Raw genomic sequence first — 18,739 nt, 5'->3', positions numbered from 1 at the left:
TTCACTCCCCGGGCGAGTGGGCTAAAGAACAGGGCTGTGAGATGGAGACACAGAGCCGAGGGGACAGCAAGGGCCAGGTGCCCAGCCAGCAGGCCTGGTGGGCCAAGGGCAGTGGGCTGCCGCTACCGTGCCTGTCTCACCAGTGGTGAAGCCCACAAGGTGGGAGGGTCTGGGGGCTTCTAGGCAGCTTTACTGTATCAAACTTTGGGCTTAAATTCCAGAAGGACCATCCAGGGAGGGAGCTGGGAAATGTTGCTGATCTCCCTCCTGGCAGCAGCGGGGGGGCTCTCCTGGAGGCCTTGCTACCTTCTGGGTGGAGCTGCACTCTGCTGCAAGGTTCCTGTGAAATGGATGAGAAAAAAATTTCCCTGTGCCAAGGAACGAACCAGACTCTACCTGCCAGGCAGGGACGTGACTGCCCCATGAGCAAACGGCCCCTGGATGGGTTTTGCCCCTTTCTCTGATTCATCTGGCCCTGGCAGCGTTGGAGACGGGATGTCAAACTCGCTGCACGACTGCTCTGGCAGTGCCCACGGGCAGTGCCCGCCAGGCACTGCTGGGAAACACCCTGGCTTGCTAAACAGGGCACGGAACAGTCAGGGCTAATGACTTGGGATTTGGAGATTACCCTTATCCCCTAAACAATCTTGCCTCCACGGTGACCCCGGGCCACTCTTCTGCCTCCCGCTGGGCCGAGGGAACAAACCGCAGAGAGAAGCTGGTTTTGTAGCTGATCCCTTGGGCAGGTGCAAAAGGTCCTGGATCGGGCCCTGTAACTGGTAAACCCAGGAGCTGATTGCTATGTGCATTCGGGGGCAGAACCCTGAAGGGAGTGGAGGAGGGATCTGTGCCCTCGCAGCACAGGGTGTGACAGAGGACTTCTGGGCTGGGAGGGGCAGGGAGAAGGAATAAGCAAGTGCATTCTGGCCAGTGCATTAGTGTATCTCAGCCCTGAGCATCCCTTGTAATCGGTTTCCTAACTAGCAAAGTCACGGCTGGCTGGGGCGTCTTTACAGAACAGTTCCTGGGCCTGTCGCATCCACTCTATTGCAAGAGGGAAGGAAACAGCACATGACAGGCCCCTGCCCAGTCCCCCACCTCCTACACACCCCCATTCCCCGAGCTCTCGCACAGCACCGATTGTACAGGAATGAAATGGGAATTCAAAGCAGTGGCGTGCTCCCCTTTCTCCAGGGGGAATGCAGCAGCCACGCCCGCATTATATCACACTCCGTGCGGCAGTGGGCAGGCAATGGGAGAGAGCGCTTCTGGCCCTGGGTTGCTGGTTCTAGTCCAATTGAGGGGGAGCTGTTCGCAGCCTGCGTGAGCAGTTGGGCAGGTCTCAGTCTGTCCTCTGGACAGTCACCTGCCTCCAGACAACCCTCCCAGCTGAGCCTGATATGCAGCCTGCAGGGGAAGATGATGGGACTGGGCAGGGGTGCAGGGCAGAGAGGTGACAGTGTTTTGGGGAGGTCAGGACATTGGCTTGATAGATTGGTGTGGGGCCCGGCTTGCTGTTACTCTTGGGAGCCTGCTTGTGCCGTTCTCTCCATGCAAGAAATGCTCCTGCAAAAGGAGCTCCGGGACGGTAGACGCAAATTGGACTTGTGCATCCTCAAGGGCTGACGAGGCTGCGTCATGCCTGGCAGGCCAGGGGCAGGGGCGCTTGCCCTGCTGGCCCATGCAGGTTGCTGGTGTGCTGTCGGGGAGCCTTTGTTAAGTACAGGTGCAGCAGGGGCTCGGCTGTTGAAAAAACATGGATGAGTCATGGAAGGTGCCTGCACACGTTTTAGCTGCCTCGGCCCCCTCCTGTGACTGAACAAAGGCGGCATTGTTTGCATTGCTCCCAGCCCAATCAGGATGGCGTCCTGAGTGACAATAGTTCTGGGATGAAAGCTGCTGCCTCACACACTGTACTATTCTTAATCTGTAGGAGTGCAACCCTGGAGCCCTGCTCTGCACCCCTTGGGGCCAGGCCCTGTCCTGAACAGCGTGCGGTCCTAGCTCAGGATGCGACAAGGGGTGGCAAGAGCAGCTGGGGGAAGAACAAGCAGAAGAGGAATTATCCTGATGGGTACAGCACAAAGCAGTCAGAGCCAGTGTTCCTGCTAATTTGTTCCTCCCGTGTGCTGAATAAATTTTGTTACGTGCACCAAGGCATGTGCCAATGTGCACCACAACTAGAAACACATGTTGCCCCCAGGGGGTGGCTGGGGGTGCTCTGCTCATCAGCTGACCGAGACCTGACTCTCTCCTGGGCGGTGGCCTAAGCGCTCAGCTGACAGGGAACCCTGGTCCTAGCACGCTGTGATGCAGCACCCTCTGGGCACCCTCTTTCCCAGACAGGACAGTGCAGTGGCTGGATGTGGCCGCCACACCTGCCCTTAGATCTGAATTGTGCCTCTCCTCTCCCCCCCCGGTGGCTGGTTTGTTCGCTTCCATCCAGCTTCAGGGCCTGGTTTCTCATATCTCTGTTAACACCCCCACTCCCGTTTCATGCTTCCAAACCTCTGCAGGTTCGTCCCTGTGATCACTATGGCATTTACCACACCAGCCCCACGCTGGGCAGCCTCACCAAGCCAGTGGTGTTATGGACCCAGCAGGATGTGTGCAGGTGGCTAAAGCGACACTGTCCGCATAACTATCTCGTCTATGTGGAGGCCTTTTCCCATCACGCTATCACAGGTACTGGCTGAACAGGGCCGTGGACGAATAAGGATTTTCAGTGGTTGTTGCGGACGGCGGTTTGGTCTATTAATGTAATGAGCTGAACGTGTTACGCTTGCCTCCCAGTCAGTGGGGCTGACAGCTGCCAAGGACCTGGGAGCAAGGTGCAGAGGAGGGTGGCTCCAAGACCCCAGAAGGGGTGGAGACTCAGGCAGAAGGGGTGGGGCCAGGGGGAGTCAGCCTTTTGCCCTGCCCCCAGCGCACAGAAGCTGCGTGGAACAATGCTCCCCTGGCATTTTGAAGGGGTCTGGAGCTCCCGACCGCTACAGCAGCAACGGTGGCAGCTGGGAGGGCTAAGCCCAGGCCCAGCAACGGGGGCGGAGGGGCAGGCAAAGGGGGCGGTTCCAAAGAGCTGCCGTCCATCCTATTTTGGCAGCGGCAGTGGCTGGCGCTCCAGGCCCCTTGGAAGTGTTGTGGCAGTGCCATTGCACCCACTCCATGCGGCTCTGAGGCTGGGGGGCATCCCAGCATCACGCTCCGAGCAGTGCTAAGGCCTGACTGCCCTTGGCCCCGCCCCTTCCTCCCTTGGCCCTGCCCATTCTGGCATCCAGAACCTGGCTCTTCTCCCACCTTGCCCCGGAGCCAGCGGTTGCTGTCGACCCTGCTAGCCGGGCCCCTATGCAGTTGTCCCCCTTTGGCGACCCCTGTTATGGGGCCTGTTTCCAGTACATCTTCAGTACAGCTCCGTGCTCTCCAGTACCTAACACCATCACCAGGCTCAAAGCTACAGGGGAGAGTGCAGCCCAGGCCCTAGATCTGAATGCTCTTGCCTTCCAAGCTACATCAACATCACCCAGTTGTTCTGAAATAACAGCAGTTATTTCAAAATAACTGAGTTGTCGTCTATACTCCACCCCCACTATTTTGAAATAATTTTGCAATAACAGGTGCGTTATTCCGAATTGGTGACCGTCAAAGCGGGAGGAATACGGTTTCTTTCAAAATTGCTATTTCAAACGAGGGCTGTCGAGGCGCGGAACAGCTCTATTTCGAAAGAGGCCGTAATGGGCTCCGATGGCACCGCTTCGAAATCGCACGACGGACCGGACGTGCTCTTACGAAATAGCCGGGTGCTATTTTGAAATGCATTTTGTATGTGGTTGTGTTATTTCAAAGTAGCTGTATTGAAACATCTTATTTCGAAATAGGGCTGCAATGTAGTTGTAGCCGCAGAGCCCAAGATCCTTGCAGAGATCTGAACTCTGCACAAGACCCCCAGCTCTATGAATCAAGCAAGACCCCTGCCTCTCTACTGGGCCCTGCTGTAAGCTACCTGTAACCACTCCCAGACAGACTCACACCTGGGACCTCTGGAGCTTAGTGCAGGGGTCTCTAGTGCTTGAGCTAAAAGGCAGCTGCTCCTCAGCTAAGGCCGTAGAGAAGACTCATTCTTTCTGGAAGTGGTCTAAGTGCCGCCACTTGGGACAGTAAGTCCCACCTAGCTGTGTGGGTTACATAACCACATCTAGAACCAAGGCCATTTAACACCGTAGCTGACAACTGGCCTGGAGGTGGGGCTCTCAGCAAAGGGGAATGTCCTGTAACCAGCATAGTTGGTCTATAGTAACAGAGAGTTGGTCTATGTGTCCCATGAAGACTTACACATCCCTGGTTTAAAGGCAAGACCGGGGGGCCAAGGTATGGGGGGAGGGATTCTCAGCTACCTTTCATTTTTGTTTTAGATAAGTTTCTCTCCCAGCTCCCTGCCCAGGCAGCCATGTGGAGAAGCAGCCGAAAAAGCTGGTTCACTGGCCCATCCCAGAGTGCTAAGGTTAGCTCTAATCAGCTGAGTTTCTCCCTGGGCCTCTGCTAACCAACATGCGATGGGAGTTCCTTAGCCACAGTCTCTTTACTCTGAATAGTCTGGAGACGGGTTGCGGGGGACAGGTGGGCCTGTAGCAATCAGCCACAGCAGTCTTTTAAAGTAAACGTTCAGGCAAGATCTTATTGTCACATCTGTTCGGGCCCCTGAAGGTGACTCAGTGACAGGCAGATCTTCCTTGGCTGGTTGAGTGTAGCTGCAGCTGTGCTCGTCCCTGGATAGCAGAGAGACGAGGTGGGTGAACTGATATCTTTGGCTGGACCAGCTTAGGCTGGAGCAAGAAACAAGCTTTTCTGCTGCCCAGAGCTCTCCTTCAGGTCTGGGAAAGGTACTTGCTCTGTAGCTAACCTGCCTCCTCACCCCCAAGAGGAAACCAGCTCAACAACTTCAAAAGGCAAGCCTGGGAGCCCGACTGCGCTAGACACTAAAATCAGTGACTCAAAGATGCTGGATTTATGGCTCATTATAACAATCTGTAATGCACCAACTCTCCTTTGGCCTGCAGCTGCACAGATGTTAGCGGCTGACTCCATCTCGACTGGTCTCCCGCCAGACGCACAGTGAAGTCAACAGCCACCGCAGGCCCCAGGGCAAAGTAGGAGAGGAGCCCTGGCTCCCGGGCTGGAAGGGGCAGGGCTAAGGACAGAAGGGGTGGGGCTAAGGACAGAAGGGGCGGGGCTAAGGACAGAAAGGGCAAGGCTAAGGACAGAAGGGGTGGGGCTAAGGGCAATAAGGCCTTAGCACCACCAGGACCCCAGCACTGGGCTTCCCACCTACCCCCCCCACCCAGAGCGGTGCAGCAGCGCAGCCACAGCACTTCAAAGGAGCCTGGAGCTACAACCACCAGCACTGCAGAAGCCGTAGCAGCAGCAGCCTGAACTCCGGGTCCTATGAAAGACTGCGTTCCGGGGCAACTCCTCCCTTCCCCCCAGCTCAGAACTGGGGCGGCTGTGTGCTTGGCTGGAAAAGAGGGGCCAGGTGAAGAGGCGGCTGTCCTCTTCGGACTCCAGCCGCTCCAGAAAGTCTGCCTCGCTGGGTTCTTCACTGTTGTATCTGTGCACCTCACAGTCGGTCACAGGCTGTCTCCCTCCCATAGAGGCGGGACTGAGGCTAGGTACAGTTAAGTGACTTGGCCAAGAGTCTGGGTGAGCCAGGAACTGAATCATCTGAGTCCCAGTCTTATTCCCAGTTACTAAATCAGTTCTTCCTATCTGCCTTGGTGAGCATTGCTCTGCTCCGGGAAACAAGGACAGACAGCTGGAGGGGCGGGGTCAATGGCAGGAGGGGCAGGGCCAATGGAAGAAGGGGCGGGGCCTAGGGCATTCAGCCTGGGACCATGGTGCTGCCTCCCCACCAGCCATCGGCAGGCCTAGCAGTGAGTTAAGAAATAAGGGTCCCCCCGTGTCGTCTTAAACTTTGAAGGACTTCAGATCTGAGATTGTGCTTCTGTCCTGTGTCCCCACCTGCGCGTACGATAGACACAGCTCTGTGCTGGTGAACACACACACAAACCCCGTTCGTTTCAATGGGTGGCTGCCTCTCAAAAGGAGGACTCTGATCAGCTGGCCAAGGTTCCAGCTGAACTGTCCAGCTAACCACCCAGGGCCGGGCTTATTCACTTGTTATAGAAAAATAACCAATACCAGCTCTTTCCCCGCTGCAGAACGAACAGCACAGCCAAGCAATAACCTCGTCTGAGCAATTTCATTAGAGTAAACACCTGCAGTTCTTAAGCAGTTGAAGAGTCTTTGATCTTCAGCCTTATACAGCACAGTCTGTGCACACCAGGCATGTTTTGGTATCACTGCACATCTGGCCAGCTGTGATTGCTTACATATGGATTCAATACCTAGGTACCTGGTCTGGCCTGCTCAGTTATGCTTTTTTCAGGTGTTTGACTTTGGCTGAGTCGCCTGCAATGGTAAATCAGGGGCTGTTTGATCTAAAGAACAAAGGGATGTTTGTAGAAGAGCCTCAAGACAGATCATAAGCAACGCTGCACAATTAGTATTTTTGAGTATTCAATTTGCTAGCTGGGGGCTTGTCTGCACTTTTGTGTGTGTGTGAAAACCCCCTTTTCTTTGGGGGGAAAAAAAGCCCCTGGCAGCCACCCTGCAAAGCTCGTTATTCTGGAATAACAGGGCATTTAACTCAAAATAGTAACTCCACCAAAACAAACGACTTTCACCGACCTCTCCCCCCTTCAATTTTGCTATTGACTCAGCGTGTACTAAGCAGAGGTAATTATGACTTAATTGGCCTTCAGGGTAGCATCCCATCATTGCTCTTATTTTGAAATTGGGCTCTCTCGTATGAATGCTCCGTTTTGAAATGCTCCTGCAGCGTGAAGCCTCCTTTCAAAAAGAACTTATTTCAAGGTGAGATGGTCGAAAGGAGTTTTTTCTGAAAAGCCCTGCAGTGCAGATGTAGACTGGGTCGGGGTGGGCAAAGACGGGCCCATCTCCTGTCTGAGAGGAGACCCCGCGAGTGAACCTACCCCCCTCAGAGCAAACATGATGGATTCAATCCTGGCCTTTGTCTCCTCCGCCACTACTCCCCGCCAGCTCCGCTCCACCTCTTACCAAATCACAGCTCTGCAGCCTGCCTAGTGAGACAGGGCCGGATCATGAAGCACTGTGCCGGGGGAAGGCAACGATGGAGAAGGGAAGCTGCCTGCCCTTGTCTTGTACCTCAGAGGAGTGATACAGGACTAATGTAACAGCTCATCCAAGTCCTTGCCTGGGAAATAAAGGCAGTAAGTGAAGGCGCACTGGGAGACAGGGACAAAAGCTGTAAAACCCTCTTCTGATAGCCCCTGGCCGGGAGGAGAACAGCTGTGGCTGAGGGGACGTTAATGTGTTCCACTGGGTACTGCCAATTTCTCTCCTCCAATTGCCAGCGTACCAGAGACGTGGGGAGCTGGAGCCTTGCAAACAATATGTCCCACCGCAGGAGGTGGAGCTGGCACAGAGAAAGCTCCTGCCTTAGGGGTTCTGTGAGCTGAGGGACAAGCGCTTGGGCCCAGCTTCAGGACTGGGGCTCCCCCCAGGCCCTGGTCTGGCTGGCAGGACTGGAGAGTTGTCCTGTTCAGGAAAGGCAGGGGGTGGGGAAGGATGCCCAGGGGCTGAAAGGTTCCATTTGCTGGGGCCTGGCTCTTATCTAATAGGGTGAGTGAATCGATCTTTTGCTGGGACCAAAAATGGTCCTCGCCTTGTGGGAGCCCCTCAGGGCTGCGTGGTGGGAGAGCGCCAGGGCTTCTCCTCCAGGGCAGGCTGACGAAAAGCACGTTTGCAAGGAGTGGTGGTGCACCCTGATGTTTGTGTGTTCAACGGTGAACACGCACACGCAACCCCGCTGGAAACAGGCCTCTATTTGTAGGAAAGCACCTCCCCCATTCCTGCTTTTGCTTTCTGTGGCCACCTGGAATGTTCCCCAGGCACAGCCCAGGCTCCTGGTCTCCTTCCATGGGAAGGTCCCACTTGCCATGGACTCTGAGCAGTAGAGCACCTTCTGCAGGCAACCAAAGTCATTCAGTCAGAGACACAAAGCTTGTCAGAGCAGGACGGTTTCTGCCCCCATGAAACTATTAAGTGTCATCAATCAGTCGTTCCATTTGCTGGCCGTCTTACTGGAGCCAAATTATGAGTCAGCCTAGGAGCATTATATGGCAATAACAAATGCTGTGTGTGCATCAGTGGTGTGGTTTCTTGGTATCGTGGGGCTGCTGCTGCTGAGGCTGTGGCGTTGCTGTGTCAAGCGATCACTGCTGGAGGATGCTGCTTTTGTCACCATAACCCTCCCCACAACTTCCCCCGGTCTTTTGCCTTTCTGATTAGCACAATTCAGGTTCTCATTTTTTCTGCATTTTGGATGAATTCTCAGGATACCCCTTCCTGTTAGCAGGTTCTGCCCTTGGCTGTTGGATCTTTGCAGTTTGACCCTCTGGCCTTTACTCGTGGGGTACTTTTGAAGCCTCTTTGGATACTTGGTCCTCGCTGCGCTAGGCCTCTTCCTGATGCCTGCCTGCCTGGAAGTTTGCAGGTCTCTCCTTTTGACCTGTGCCGTTAGCTGAACATTCGGGATCTTGTAGCTGTTCCAGTTAGGAGGAGAAACCGGTGGTGGAATCTGTGATTCTGTGGTGCCGTCCTGTTGGTTCATATAGTCGATGCAAAGTCCCCTTTCCCTAAACACAGGCAAGAATCAAACAATAAGAGAGGGTGTCTGTGTTCCAAGCCCCTTTTCCAGACTGCCCTTAGCTCAAAAGCTCTTGTCTGAATTTTCTCCGGGCTGTGTTGTCAGTGCTGCTTCTGGCAGCATCCTTGGCATTCTGCTGCTTCTCAGCCAGCTTCTCTGGTCTTTTCCCTGCTTCTCTCAGAGACCTCCGGGCACATGCAGCGCTACCTGTCAATGCCCCCATCCCTGGGCTTGCCATGACAGTTCCCAGGGAAACCTCTTGAGGCTGGTGCTTCAGCATTTCCTCAAGCCTTGCCACAAGCCTGTTTTGCAGGGTGGCTCCTATTGTTCCAGCTATCAGGAGCTTCGTAGCTTTTTTAGATCAATCCTAGCAGCTGTTATCACCCACCCACTCAAGCAACATTTAACCCAGACCAGAACCCCCACCACCTGCCTGGGGATTCTGGCGGGAGTTCCCAGCACCTGGCTCTCCTAAGCATGAATCATTTCACTGCAGACGAACGTCTGAGCGGTGCCGCTCCAACGCTCTCAACACGCACCATCTCTTTGCTTGTGTTTGGCAGGCCGGGCCCTGTTGCGGCTGAATGCGGAGAAGCTGCAGCGCATGGGTATCACGCACGAGTCCCAGCGGCAGGAGGTCCTCCAGCAGGTCCTGCAACTCCAGGTGCAGGAGGAGGTGCGGAACCTGCAGCTGCTCCGGCAAGGTAAAAGAGAGGGCGCGGACGGGGCTGGGAAGCAGCAGCAAAGAACCCTGTGGGAACTGCCGTGAGACGTTAAACGCCAGTGTTGTTGGGACCGGAAAGGGGATGAGGCTCAGGGAGCCTGAGATAGTTCCTGGACTGTCACCTGTTTTGTCTGTAGGTCACTGGGTCAAATCCAGCCCTTGTTGGCCATGACAGAAAGTTGTTGCGACTGATGGCTCTGTGGCGGCTTGCGTGACATCAGCTCCCTGGGGACAGGTGACCTCCTCCCGAAAGCAACTCCCCATTGGGTGCTAAGTCGGTCCCCGTGCATAAGACCCGTTTTTTCCGCCCCAGGAGATGTCACAACAGACCAGGGCTCGGCTACCTTGCAGAGCACATTGTGGAGCTCCTGCTTTGCTGGAGCTCTGCTGGGTCAGCTCCTTCCATGAGCAGCTAGTTTCCTTCCCAATGCTGAGCGGTGTGAACAATTCACCCCGTGGGGCGTAAGCGCTACAGATCCCATCCATCTGGGGGAGTCAGCTACCATGGGGTTCCCCCAACTCAGGCCAAGCGTTGTTCCCTTTGCAACTGTGTCTCAGACCCCAGAATGGCCGTGTCTTAGCCTACAGTCCCAGTATTTCTCCAGGCTCAGACCCGCAATGAGGACTGCAGGGGAGCAGAGGAGGAGGAGACTTGGAACAGTACAGCAGTGAATTCTCTGACATTGCTTCCTTTACCATCAGTTACCTAATGCTGTATTCCCACCGTAAGTCCTAGCACAGGCAGGTGTTAAGCCCAGGGCCCCCTCCGTTAGCAAGGAGGGACAGCTGGCTTTTTGGGATACAGCAGGGTATTTGTGACAGCTCTACAGCTGGAGTGGAGTTCTCTGTGCTGTGCAACACACTGCCTCTACCGTCTGCTTTGCACTGAAAAGTTAGGTCAGCCCCGCAACGTTGTCCAGGGACGTGGAAAAGCACAGCTAAGCCACCTAACCTGCAGTGTAGCTGGGGTAGAAGAATTCTTCCACTGATCTCGCTGCTGCCTCTCAGGAAGGTGGATTACCTAATCCAACGGGGAACCCCTCTGTCTACACTGAAGGGTGATAGAGGTGCCGCTGAGGCTGTTCCTCCGTAGAGTTTCGAGTACAGAGCAGCTCTTAATTAAGTTCAGGCTCAGTGTTCAATCCCTTCTCTCTTTCCTCCTTTTTCCAGCTTCTTTTGGAAATGTCTCCTAGCTGAGCCAGCCGTTTGGCAGACTGTTCCAACACTGTGAACCGACCACCTCTGGGATGGACTGTGGACCACAGCTCCGAAAACCTGAATCGCATGCTTGGAATATAAAGAGACAGTTTCCAAACCACTCAAAGGTCTTCTCCCCCTCCCGCTCTTTCTCTCTCTCTCTCTTTTATTAATTGCTTTTGTTGCAGACATAAGACATTTTTTTCCAGCAGACATGGCTGACAACTAGAGGCAAACTAGGAAAACGGTCACCAGCCCATGTGGTGTGGTCCAAGCTGGGATTCACTCAGTCACAGTGAGAGAGACCTCAAGATGAATGCAATGGCAGGAGATGGTTCATTTGAAGAGTGGAATTGCAACATGGTAATTCTTGGGACTAATCAAAACCATGCACCGTGAAACCTCATGCAACCCACTGACATGCTGTGACCGGGGGCCCCTTGGCCCAGGGCAGACTGTAGATATTCCCAGAATCTCTGGCATCAGTACGGTTGGGAATCTTTAGTTCTCCCTTCAGACTGGGCTGTCTTCCAGGAGATCACATTATCAGCAGCAAGAGATGACTGGACAAGCCAGAAAAAGTAAAGGCAGAGCCAAGCCACCAGAGCTTGGCTTTGCTTTGTGAATTCGAACGAGCACTGAGTCACTGAAATGAGAACACAGACCATAAAAGAGAAAATTCAGGATCCACACACTCAGCAAGGTCCCTGTGACCTCAGAGACGCAGTACAGGAAGCATTCATTGAGTTGGCCTTGGCTTGTCCTCATTTATGGGCCTATGAAGGAAACATAATTCGCTGGCCTGCGTCATCCTCCTTTGGCACCAACCACCTCTTTGACTGGCCTGTGCGCTGGCAATGCAGGCAGAGCGGAGTGAGAACAGGCAGGCCTCTGTAAAGCTCCGAAAATGCTGCAGCCAAAGGCCTGGCTTGAACATAGCGCGCAAAACTGCAAGGTCCGACCGTTCACGAAGCTCACGCTGGCTGCCTTTGTATGCAGTGGAGCCTGCAGGGGTAGTTTGGTTCAATGGCAGAGTGGGGCTGGCTCAAGGGCTGAGGAGCTCGGGCTCTTTGGTGCAATATTTTGTAGCTTTTGTGTCCTCTTGTCCCCTTCATTTAGCAAGTCCCTGATGAAACCTCCAGGTCAGTTTACATGTTTTCACCTGGTTCATTTGCATTTTGAGCTTTTCCCCAACCTTCTATTTGGAATCCTGATTCTCCAACTCACCCAATAATGCAGGCGTGAAGCCTGAAGTGCTAGCCAGGAGCAGGGGTCCCTCTGATATGTTTTCCATGCATGGGCGGATTAAATTTTGTTATGTGCACTGAGGCATGTGCAATGCACACCACCAGTAGAAACACACGCTGCTGATTGTGAGCATAGTGGGCTCTGCAAATCAGCTGGGCGGCACCTGAATCGCTCGTGGGCAGCTGCCCAAGCACTCAGCTTACAGGGAACACTGCCCAGGGTATCCTGGTATTTCCTCTCTTCGCCCCGGCTTGTGAAATGCAGGCGCCTTTCTGGTCTCCATGACATGATTACTACCAGTAGCACCCCTTTCTCATGGCATCTAGCTCCCCTTCTTTCCAACTCCACCCTGGGAACACAGGCAGTGCTTCTGGAACAGTTGGCTGATGTTTCACATTTCATAAACCGCCTGGCAGGTAAGAAACTGTGAAACATGAACCCTGGGAATTTTGTCAAGGGCTGTCTCTCTGGTATGTCTCCAACTTTTTGTTCTTCTGTAACTTTCAGTGATTTGGACAAGCCTGCGCATCGGGGTCCTTCTAATTTTTTTCCAGCCATGGGCAGAATAAATTTTTTATGTGCACCAAGGTAGGTGTGGATGTGCACCACCAACAGAAACACACTGCTGGCTGCGGGTGCTCTGCTAATCAGCCGGGCAGCTACCCAAGTCCTCAGCTTCCAGGAAACACTGCTGTGCATCCGGAAAGCAGTCAGAAGGGCCACCAGCCCCCAAGTATCTGGCACCAGGGCTTCTCCACCCACATTTTCTGTTCCCTTCGATTTCTGAGGCCAGAAACCAAAACCAAACCAAACTAGTCTTATATGTCCATTGCTTTATCTAGAGCTGGTTAAACTATTTACAGTGAATAATTTATCTTCTGAACTGAGCTCCCTTTTTTTTGTTTTGTTTTGTTTACAAGGTAACGGACTTTGTTTTTTTTTATATGAATTTGCCCATTATTTGGTATTACTCAGTGGGTGGTTTTGTAAACATTTCAGGTTATGCAGAACAAGAGCCAAGAGTTGGACATGGAAGGTAGAAAAATTCAAACTGGAAACAAGATGCAATATGTTAATAGCAAGGGTAATTGACTCCTGAAACGGCTTACTGAGGGATGTGGTAAGTCCTCTGTCTCTTGGAGTGTTTAAATCACAGTTGGATGCCTTTCTAAACAAGATGCTGTCGTTTAACCACAAGTTATTAAACTAGATGGTGAAATATTGTGGTGTGTGATGCAAAAGAGGTCAGACTATCTGACTCTACTATAATAGCCTTTTCTAGAATTCAAATTTATGAATCGGTCACAAACTATTGCTCTGAGTAGTCTCATATCAAATGTGTGTGATTGGCCCTTTAAGTCACATGGTACACTTACTGCATCCTGACTGGGTGATTCATGAGCAGGGATCTTAGTTTTTTGTGATAAAAAATTCCAAAATTCACTGTTTAAAACAAAAAAAACATAAAAATGCATGTTTTTCCACCATTACAATAAAACAGAATCACAGAATCCTAGGGCTGGAAGGGACCTCAGGAGGTCATCTAGTCCAGCTCCCTGCTTCAAGCAGGATCAACCCCCACTAAGTCATCCCAGGACCTCGTCAAGCTGGGACTTAAAAACCTCGAGGAAAGGAGAATCTGCTACTTCTCTAGGCAACACATTCCAATGCTTCACCACCCTCCTGGTGAAGTAGTTTTTCCTAATATCAAACCTACCCCTCTACCTCACTTAACTTTAGTTTTCCTCGTAACTATGCATGCTTCTTTTTTTGTTTTGTTTTTTTAACAAGAGGATGCAGTACTCAGCCAGCTCCCTGCCCCTCCACCCCCCCAGCCAGTCCTGCGTCTGGGGCTGCCGAGGTGCTGGTACTCAGTACCGGCAAGTAGCACCACCAAAAAAAAAAAAAAAAAGCACTGCATACACTTATTAGCTGAACACAATCTTTTATTGAGATATTTACAATTTTGAAACAGACAGCCCAAGCCCCACTCATTCTCCTGGTTAGCTGAATTTTTGCTCATCCAATCTGGCCCCTGCCCCAAGTGGAAGAGATTTTCGAGATTCCACTGAGTGTGTTTTTATTATATAATAATTAGTATATTATTATTATTTTATTATATTATATTCACATAATATAAAAACTAAAGATGTTCTGCATTTTTCCATGGCAAGGGAATTTCTACAGTCCCTGCTTGTGCGTCGCTTTCAAGATGGTTGTGTGAAGTCTGCTGATCTGAATACTACTGAAAATATTCCTTCGTTTGTGTATCCATAATAATTACTCTGTCCTTGAACAGCCTTGAGAATAGGCTTCCATGCATCGTCCCACAAAGTGGCTAAAATAGGCTGTGAGTACTTGCAAAGGCAACGCATGGGATTTATTCAATGTAATGCCTAGATACCGCTTCTGCCGCTTTCGCTCAGCTCTGGGCCTGTCTCTGTGGAAAGCAAACGGATTCAGACCGATACGAGTTTGCAAGGAGGCCGTTTCCTCCCCTAAACATCCCAGCACAAAATACTCAGAACTTCTGCTGCTGAAGAATAGACTGGGCCAGCCTGTTGGCTCCTTAGGAAGGAAGAGGGCGGCTCCACAGATGACCTCAAGGGAAGCAGTGCACTTCAGAAGCACCGCTTGGGAGGGGAGGCAGGCGGGAGCAGGGGAGTCACAGCTGTCTCCGAGTGCCCCCTGGGAAGGGCGGGGGGAGGGTTCGTGGGCACTCAAGAGTGAATTGGCCTTTTCATTTCTGATGATGTTTAAGATCCAGAATAATTCCACCAGGTTCACCGATGGGGGGGTGGGCAAAGGGGGCAGTTGCCCTGGGGCCTGGCATTTTAAAGGGGCCGGGAGCTCCAGACCCCTTTGAAGTGCTTCGGCAGCCCTGCTCGGAGGGAGCAGAGGGAGCTCAGCACCGCAGTCAGAGCAGCGCTGGGGGCTGAATGCCTTAGGCCCCGCCCCTTACACCCTAGGCCCTGCCCCTTACACCCTTTGCCCCGCCTCTTGCAGGTGCAGAGCCCAGTCCCCTCCCACCTTGCCCCAGGGCTGGCTGTCAGCCCTGCTGAATTCCACATAAAAGCCATGCAGAGGAGCATCAAGGAACTTGTGATCTTTGCCACAGTGGGAGTGGGGGATGCTCGTCTTTTCACTCAGTGCAGGTGAAAGGAAAGGCCTCACACTTGAGTGGAAGCTGCATTTCCAAAGGTAACATAACATGGTAAGCAGAGTAGGCGCACCCAGCGTCGCCCCCACTGATTAACGCATCCCACAGTGCAAGCTGCAGGTCGGCAGGGGCCAGCAAGCGGGTGGCGGGGATGTGATCCCCCGAGCATCACTAAAGAGAACGTGGTGTGTTAAAAACTGGATTAACGTTATAAACAATCACACTAAGTTCAGGAGCTTGGCTTTGCGATCCTGCTTGTAGGCTGGGGGGCTCTGCAGGAAAGCATGTGATCTGGATCTTCACTCTTCCCAATCAGTCTGCAAAGAGCCAGGCTAGAGCAAAAAAGGGTTGAGTTGTGCCTGGTCACAGGGAGCAGCCTGCTTTGTCTTTCTCTGGTTTTGGTTCTTATGCGTTATGATTCTGGAGTCTAAGAAATAAGAGTCCCATGGCAATCTTCCAGCAAGAGTATTTTATGTTTTTATTGAACTTTGCTGTATGTCTGCTGTGAACATAACAGAGCTCATTTAAGTGTCACTGGAAAGGAGCTGGAGAGTCTCATGTTTAAGGAATGGGGAAAAAAATTGGATTTTTGCGTTATAGCTTAAGATGGTGCCTATGCTGCAGAGGTGCCCCTAGCAGCTGAGAACGTGCAAAAAGCCACCACCCACCTGCTTCTCCTGCAGACATGTCATTACAGAAAACAGCTATTGTAACACCTGGGCAAAACCTGCCATTTTAACTTCTGTTAAAATGTTTAAATGATTTGCTTCATCTGTGTATACTCCTCTTGTGTTTGCTCCCTGTGAATAATCTAGCAAATGAGTTTACTGACAGGAATGTATATGAATTTTTATCACATGTTGTTTAGTCAGAAATAGTGAGATTCAGACTCGTATTTGCATTAGAAACTCAACACTACATGTATCCAGCCCAGGACCAGAAACATACCATGTGACTTGGGCCCAATTAAAACCTTTCAAATTGCTATTATTGTCAATTAACTGCTCCGGAGGGAGCGAGAGATGAATTATTGGTGGAAATTCAGTGACTAATTCTGAATAACAAATAAGCTTGGGAAAACCGCAGTCTGTTCATTGACAATTTGCAGGGCAGAAAGCAGGTGGAATTAATAAAATTAATGATTCGCTATGAATTATTTGCCCAACCCTAGTAACAGCTACAGTTGCTTACAGAGCTAGTGCTTTGCACTCGCTGGAGTCAATGATAAAGCGCCCATGGACTCATTCTGGTTTCCCTGCCGAGTGTGTTAATCTGTAGAGGTGTAGGATCGGGGCCTTGAAACATGGAGGTCAAGCTGTGTGGTGTTCCAATACCGTTGTCCCCCATCAGTGGTGATGACACGAGCTACATAGCCCATCAAACGGAGCCAGGAGAGTGGTCTTATTTGCTCACTAAGAACAGCTCACAGATGCTGAACGTGTCGGACAGCCTTTGAAGTCCACATTACTTCATACCCACTAGCCATTGTTCAGAAGGGGACTGACTAATGACGGGTCCGTCAGGAGTGAGGTACGTTAATCCCCCTACCTCCTAAATCCCAGCCAGTTGGGCTTTTCAGCTTTACATCTGCCAAAAATCCATTCCTCACAACATGACAAAGCCACGTAAAGTGGGCTTCTTTGCACACATATAGCATGATTGTTCACCAAACCTTCTAAAGGTTGAACCTGTCTAATCTGGAACTCTCTCATCTGGTGACAGCCTTAATCCAACCTAATTTTAGTTAGCTGGACAATTATTTTTCTTGGGTGTGGCCAAATTTTCCCTGGTCCCATAAGGTTTGTTTCCAGCCACCAGTCCTGGCTGTCAGTGTTCTGGGCTGTTATTTGGCTGTAATTTACCCTTAGTTGTCTTCCCAGAGGCCAATCAGCAGTGGAAGGGTTGGTAATGTGTTAGACAATATTGACCTTCTGTGGTCCAGCAAATTCTCCTCTCCAGCACCGGTCAGGTCCTAAGGGTGTCAGATGAGAGCAGTTCCACCTATAGCAATACTCAGCAAGGAGCAACCCTGCTCTGGTGAGCAGATGGATTACATAACCCTACAGCTCCTTTCCAACCTCTAACTTCTGTGACACGCTAGAGGAGTAGTAACAGAGGGGTCGCTGTGTTACTCTGTATTCTGACAAAACAAACCAGCAGTCATGCAGCGCTTTAAAGACTAACAAAATAATTTAAGTGATGAGCTGTCATGGGACAGTTCTGAAGAAGTGGGTCTGCCCCACGAAAGCTCATCACCTAAAACATTATTTTGTTCGTCTTTAAAGTGCTACTTGACTGCCAGTTTGCTCTACTGGAATGTTAAAGAGGAAAGCCAGTCAAAGGGCCCGATTCTCCTCTCACCCTGATGGAAATCAGAATAGTTCTCTTGCAGCCCGAGAGAAGATGCTCAGATATCAGGGTGATATGCAGCAGTAGAAAACCTGAAGATAAGGTCCATGAGAGGAAAATCAGGCCCTGACCTAGGCAGCAATAGAAAACCTGAAGATAAGGTCCACGAGAGGAAAATCGGGCCCTGACCCTACCCCCGCTGAGCCGGTGAGCTCCCTCCAAAAAGACCTGGAAGAGCTCCAAGCTCTGCATCTTCCCTAAAGCCTTCAGTGCTTAAACAGTGGGATTGCTCAGTGCTTCTACATCTCTTTGAGTCGGTCACAGCACTTCTCCCCTGTGCTAGGCTAAGCGGAGGAGGAAGGGTCTTGCGGAGGCAAGAGGTGTGGAAGTGGGTGGTTCTTTAGGGATATTGTCCAGGCAGTTTGAAACAGAAGCTGTGTTAATTGGTTACTTTCATTCTGCACTTGGCTAAGCCCAGCTCAAGTGCATTGGCCAGGGTGCTGGGCAGGAGATGGATGGAGACTTGGACATTGGGATTTCAAACGGAATTTCTTGTTGTGGAGGGTTGATTAGAATCCAGAAGGGCAGAGGCTAGGATGTGTGTCTCTGCTAGGAGAGTACTGCAAGCTCTGGGCTCATGTGCAGAGCAGCATGGATGGAGCTTCCTGAAGGTCCCATGGAACTTCGCTTAAATTGCATAGTTTGCTCAGTCACATTAACATCAGAAGCTTCAACAGGATCTTCATGGGTCCATCCTCCTCTCCCCAGCTCTTTACATCCATTGTCCTCAAGGCCCTGCACCTACCCACACCTTGTCCCTAGAGGACAGGGTCCCTTCCTGGCAACGTCTACCTCACACACTAAGCCTGTGACTCCAGAACCGGCCCTTGTGGGTGTGGTGCTTCCAAGCCCGTTCTGGAGCATCCACACTGCGTGGCAAAGCCAGGCTAGCAGTTGCTGGACCTGAGCGTCACAGCCGGGCCAACGTGGTGCTACATTGACTGTCACCCTCAGCTCTGGCTGGAGCTGCATCCTCCTGCAAAATGATTGTGCCCGGACTGAAGTCACAATGGGACTCCGGCTCTGTCCCATGCCCTGAGCAGGGCTCTGGGGTCCTGGGTTGGACTCAGGGGACTTTGGCTTAGATCTGGGGTACCGCTCATGTGCTGCATGCAGCATAAACATGCAATGCCCTCAGGCTTCCCAGGTCTCGCTCTCTGCTGCAGAGGCTGATAAGCCCATTCCTCTCCAAAAGGAGCTCAGCAGCCCTCCCAATAGCCAGTGTCTGGACAGTACGCTGGGCTGGCTCGCCTCCCTG

At 51.9% G+C, this 18,739-nt stretch overlaps 1 protein-coding gene across 1 annotated transcript in view; it reads left to right on the top strand.

The window, feature by feature from the left end:
* The window catches only part of SAMD10 (sterile alpha motif domain containing 10), a 35,723-nt gene extending 22,611 nt beyond the window's left edge, over positions 1 to 13,112 (top strand). The window contains exons 3-5 of the mRNA XM_075011810.1: positions 2,517 to 2,685; positions 9,307 to 9,447; positions 10,638 to 13,112. Coding sequence (XP_074867911.1) covers positions 2,517 to 2,685; positions 9,307 to 9,447; positions 10,638 to 10,660 — 333 coding nt within the window. The 3' untranslated portion in view covers positions 10,661 to 13,112. The remainder of the gene's footprint in view (positions 1 to 2,516; positions 2,686 to 9,306; positions 9,448 to 10,637) is intronic.
* Positions 13,113 to 18,739: the final 5,627 nt, after the last annotated feature.

Source organism: Carettochelys insculpta, chromosome 17 (assembly GCF_033958435.1).
Source record: "Carettochelys insculpta isolate YL-2023 chromosome 17, ASM3395843v1, whole genome shotgun sequence".
NCBI lineage: Eukaryota > Metazoa > Chordata > Testudines > Carettochelyidae > Carettochelys > Carettochelys insculpta.
Note: the sequence above shows the minus strand (reverse complement) of the source record. Positions and strands in the feature narration are given on the sequence as shown.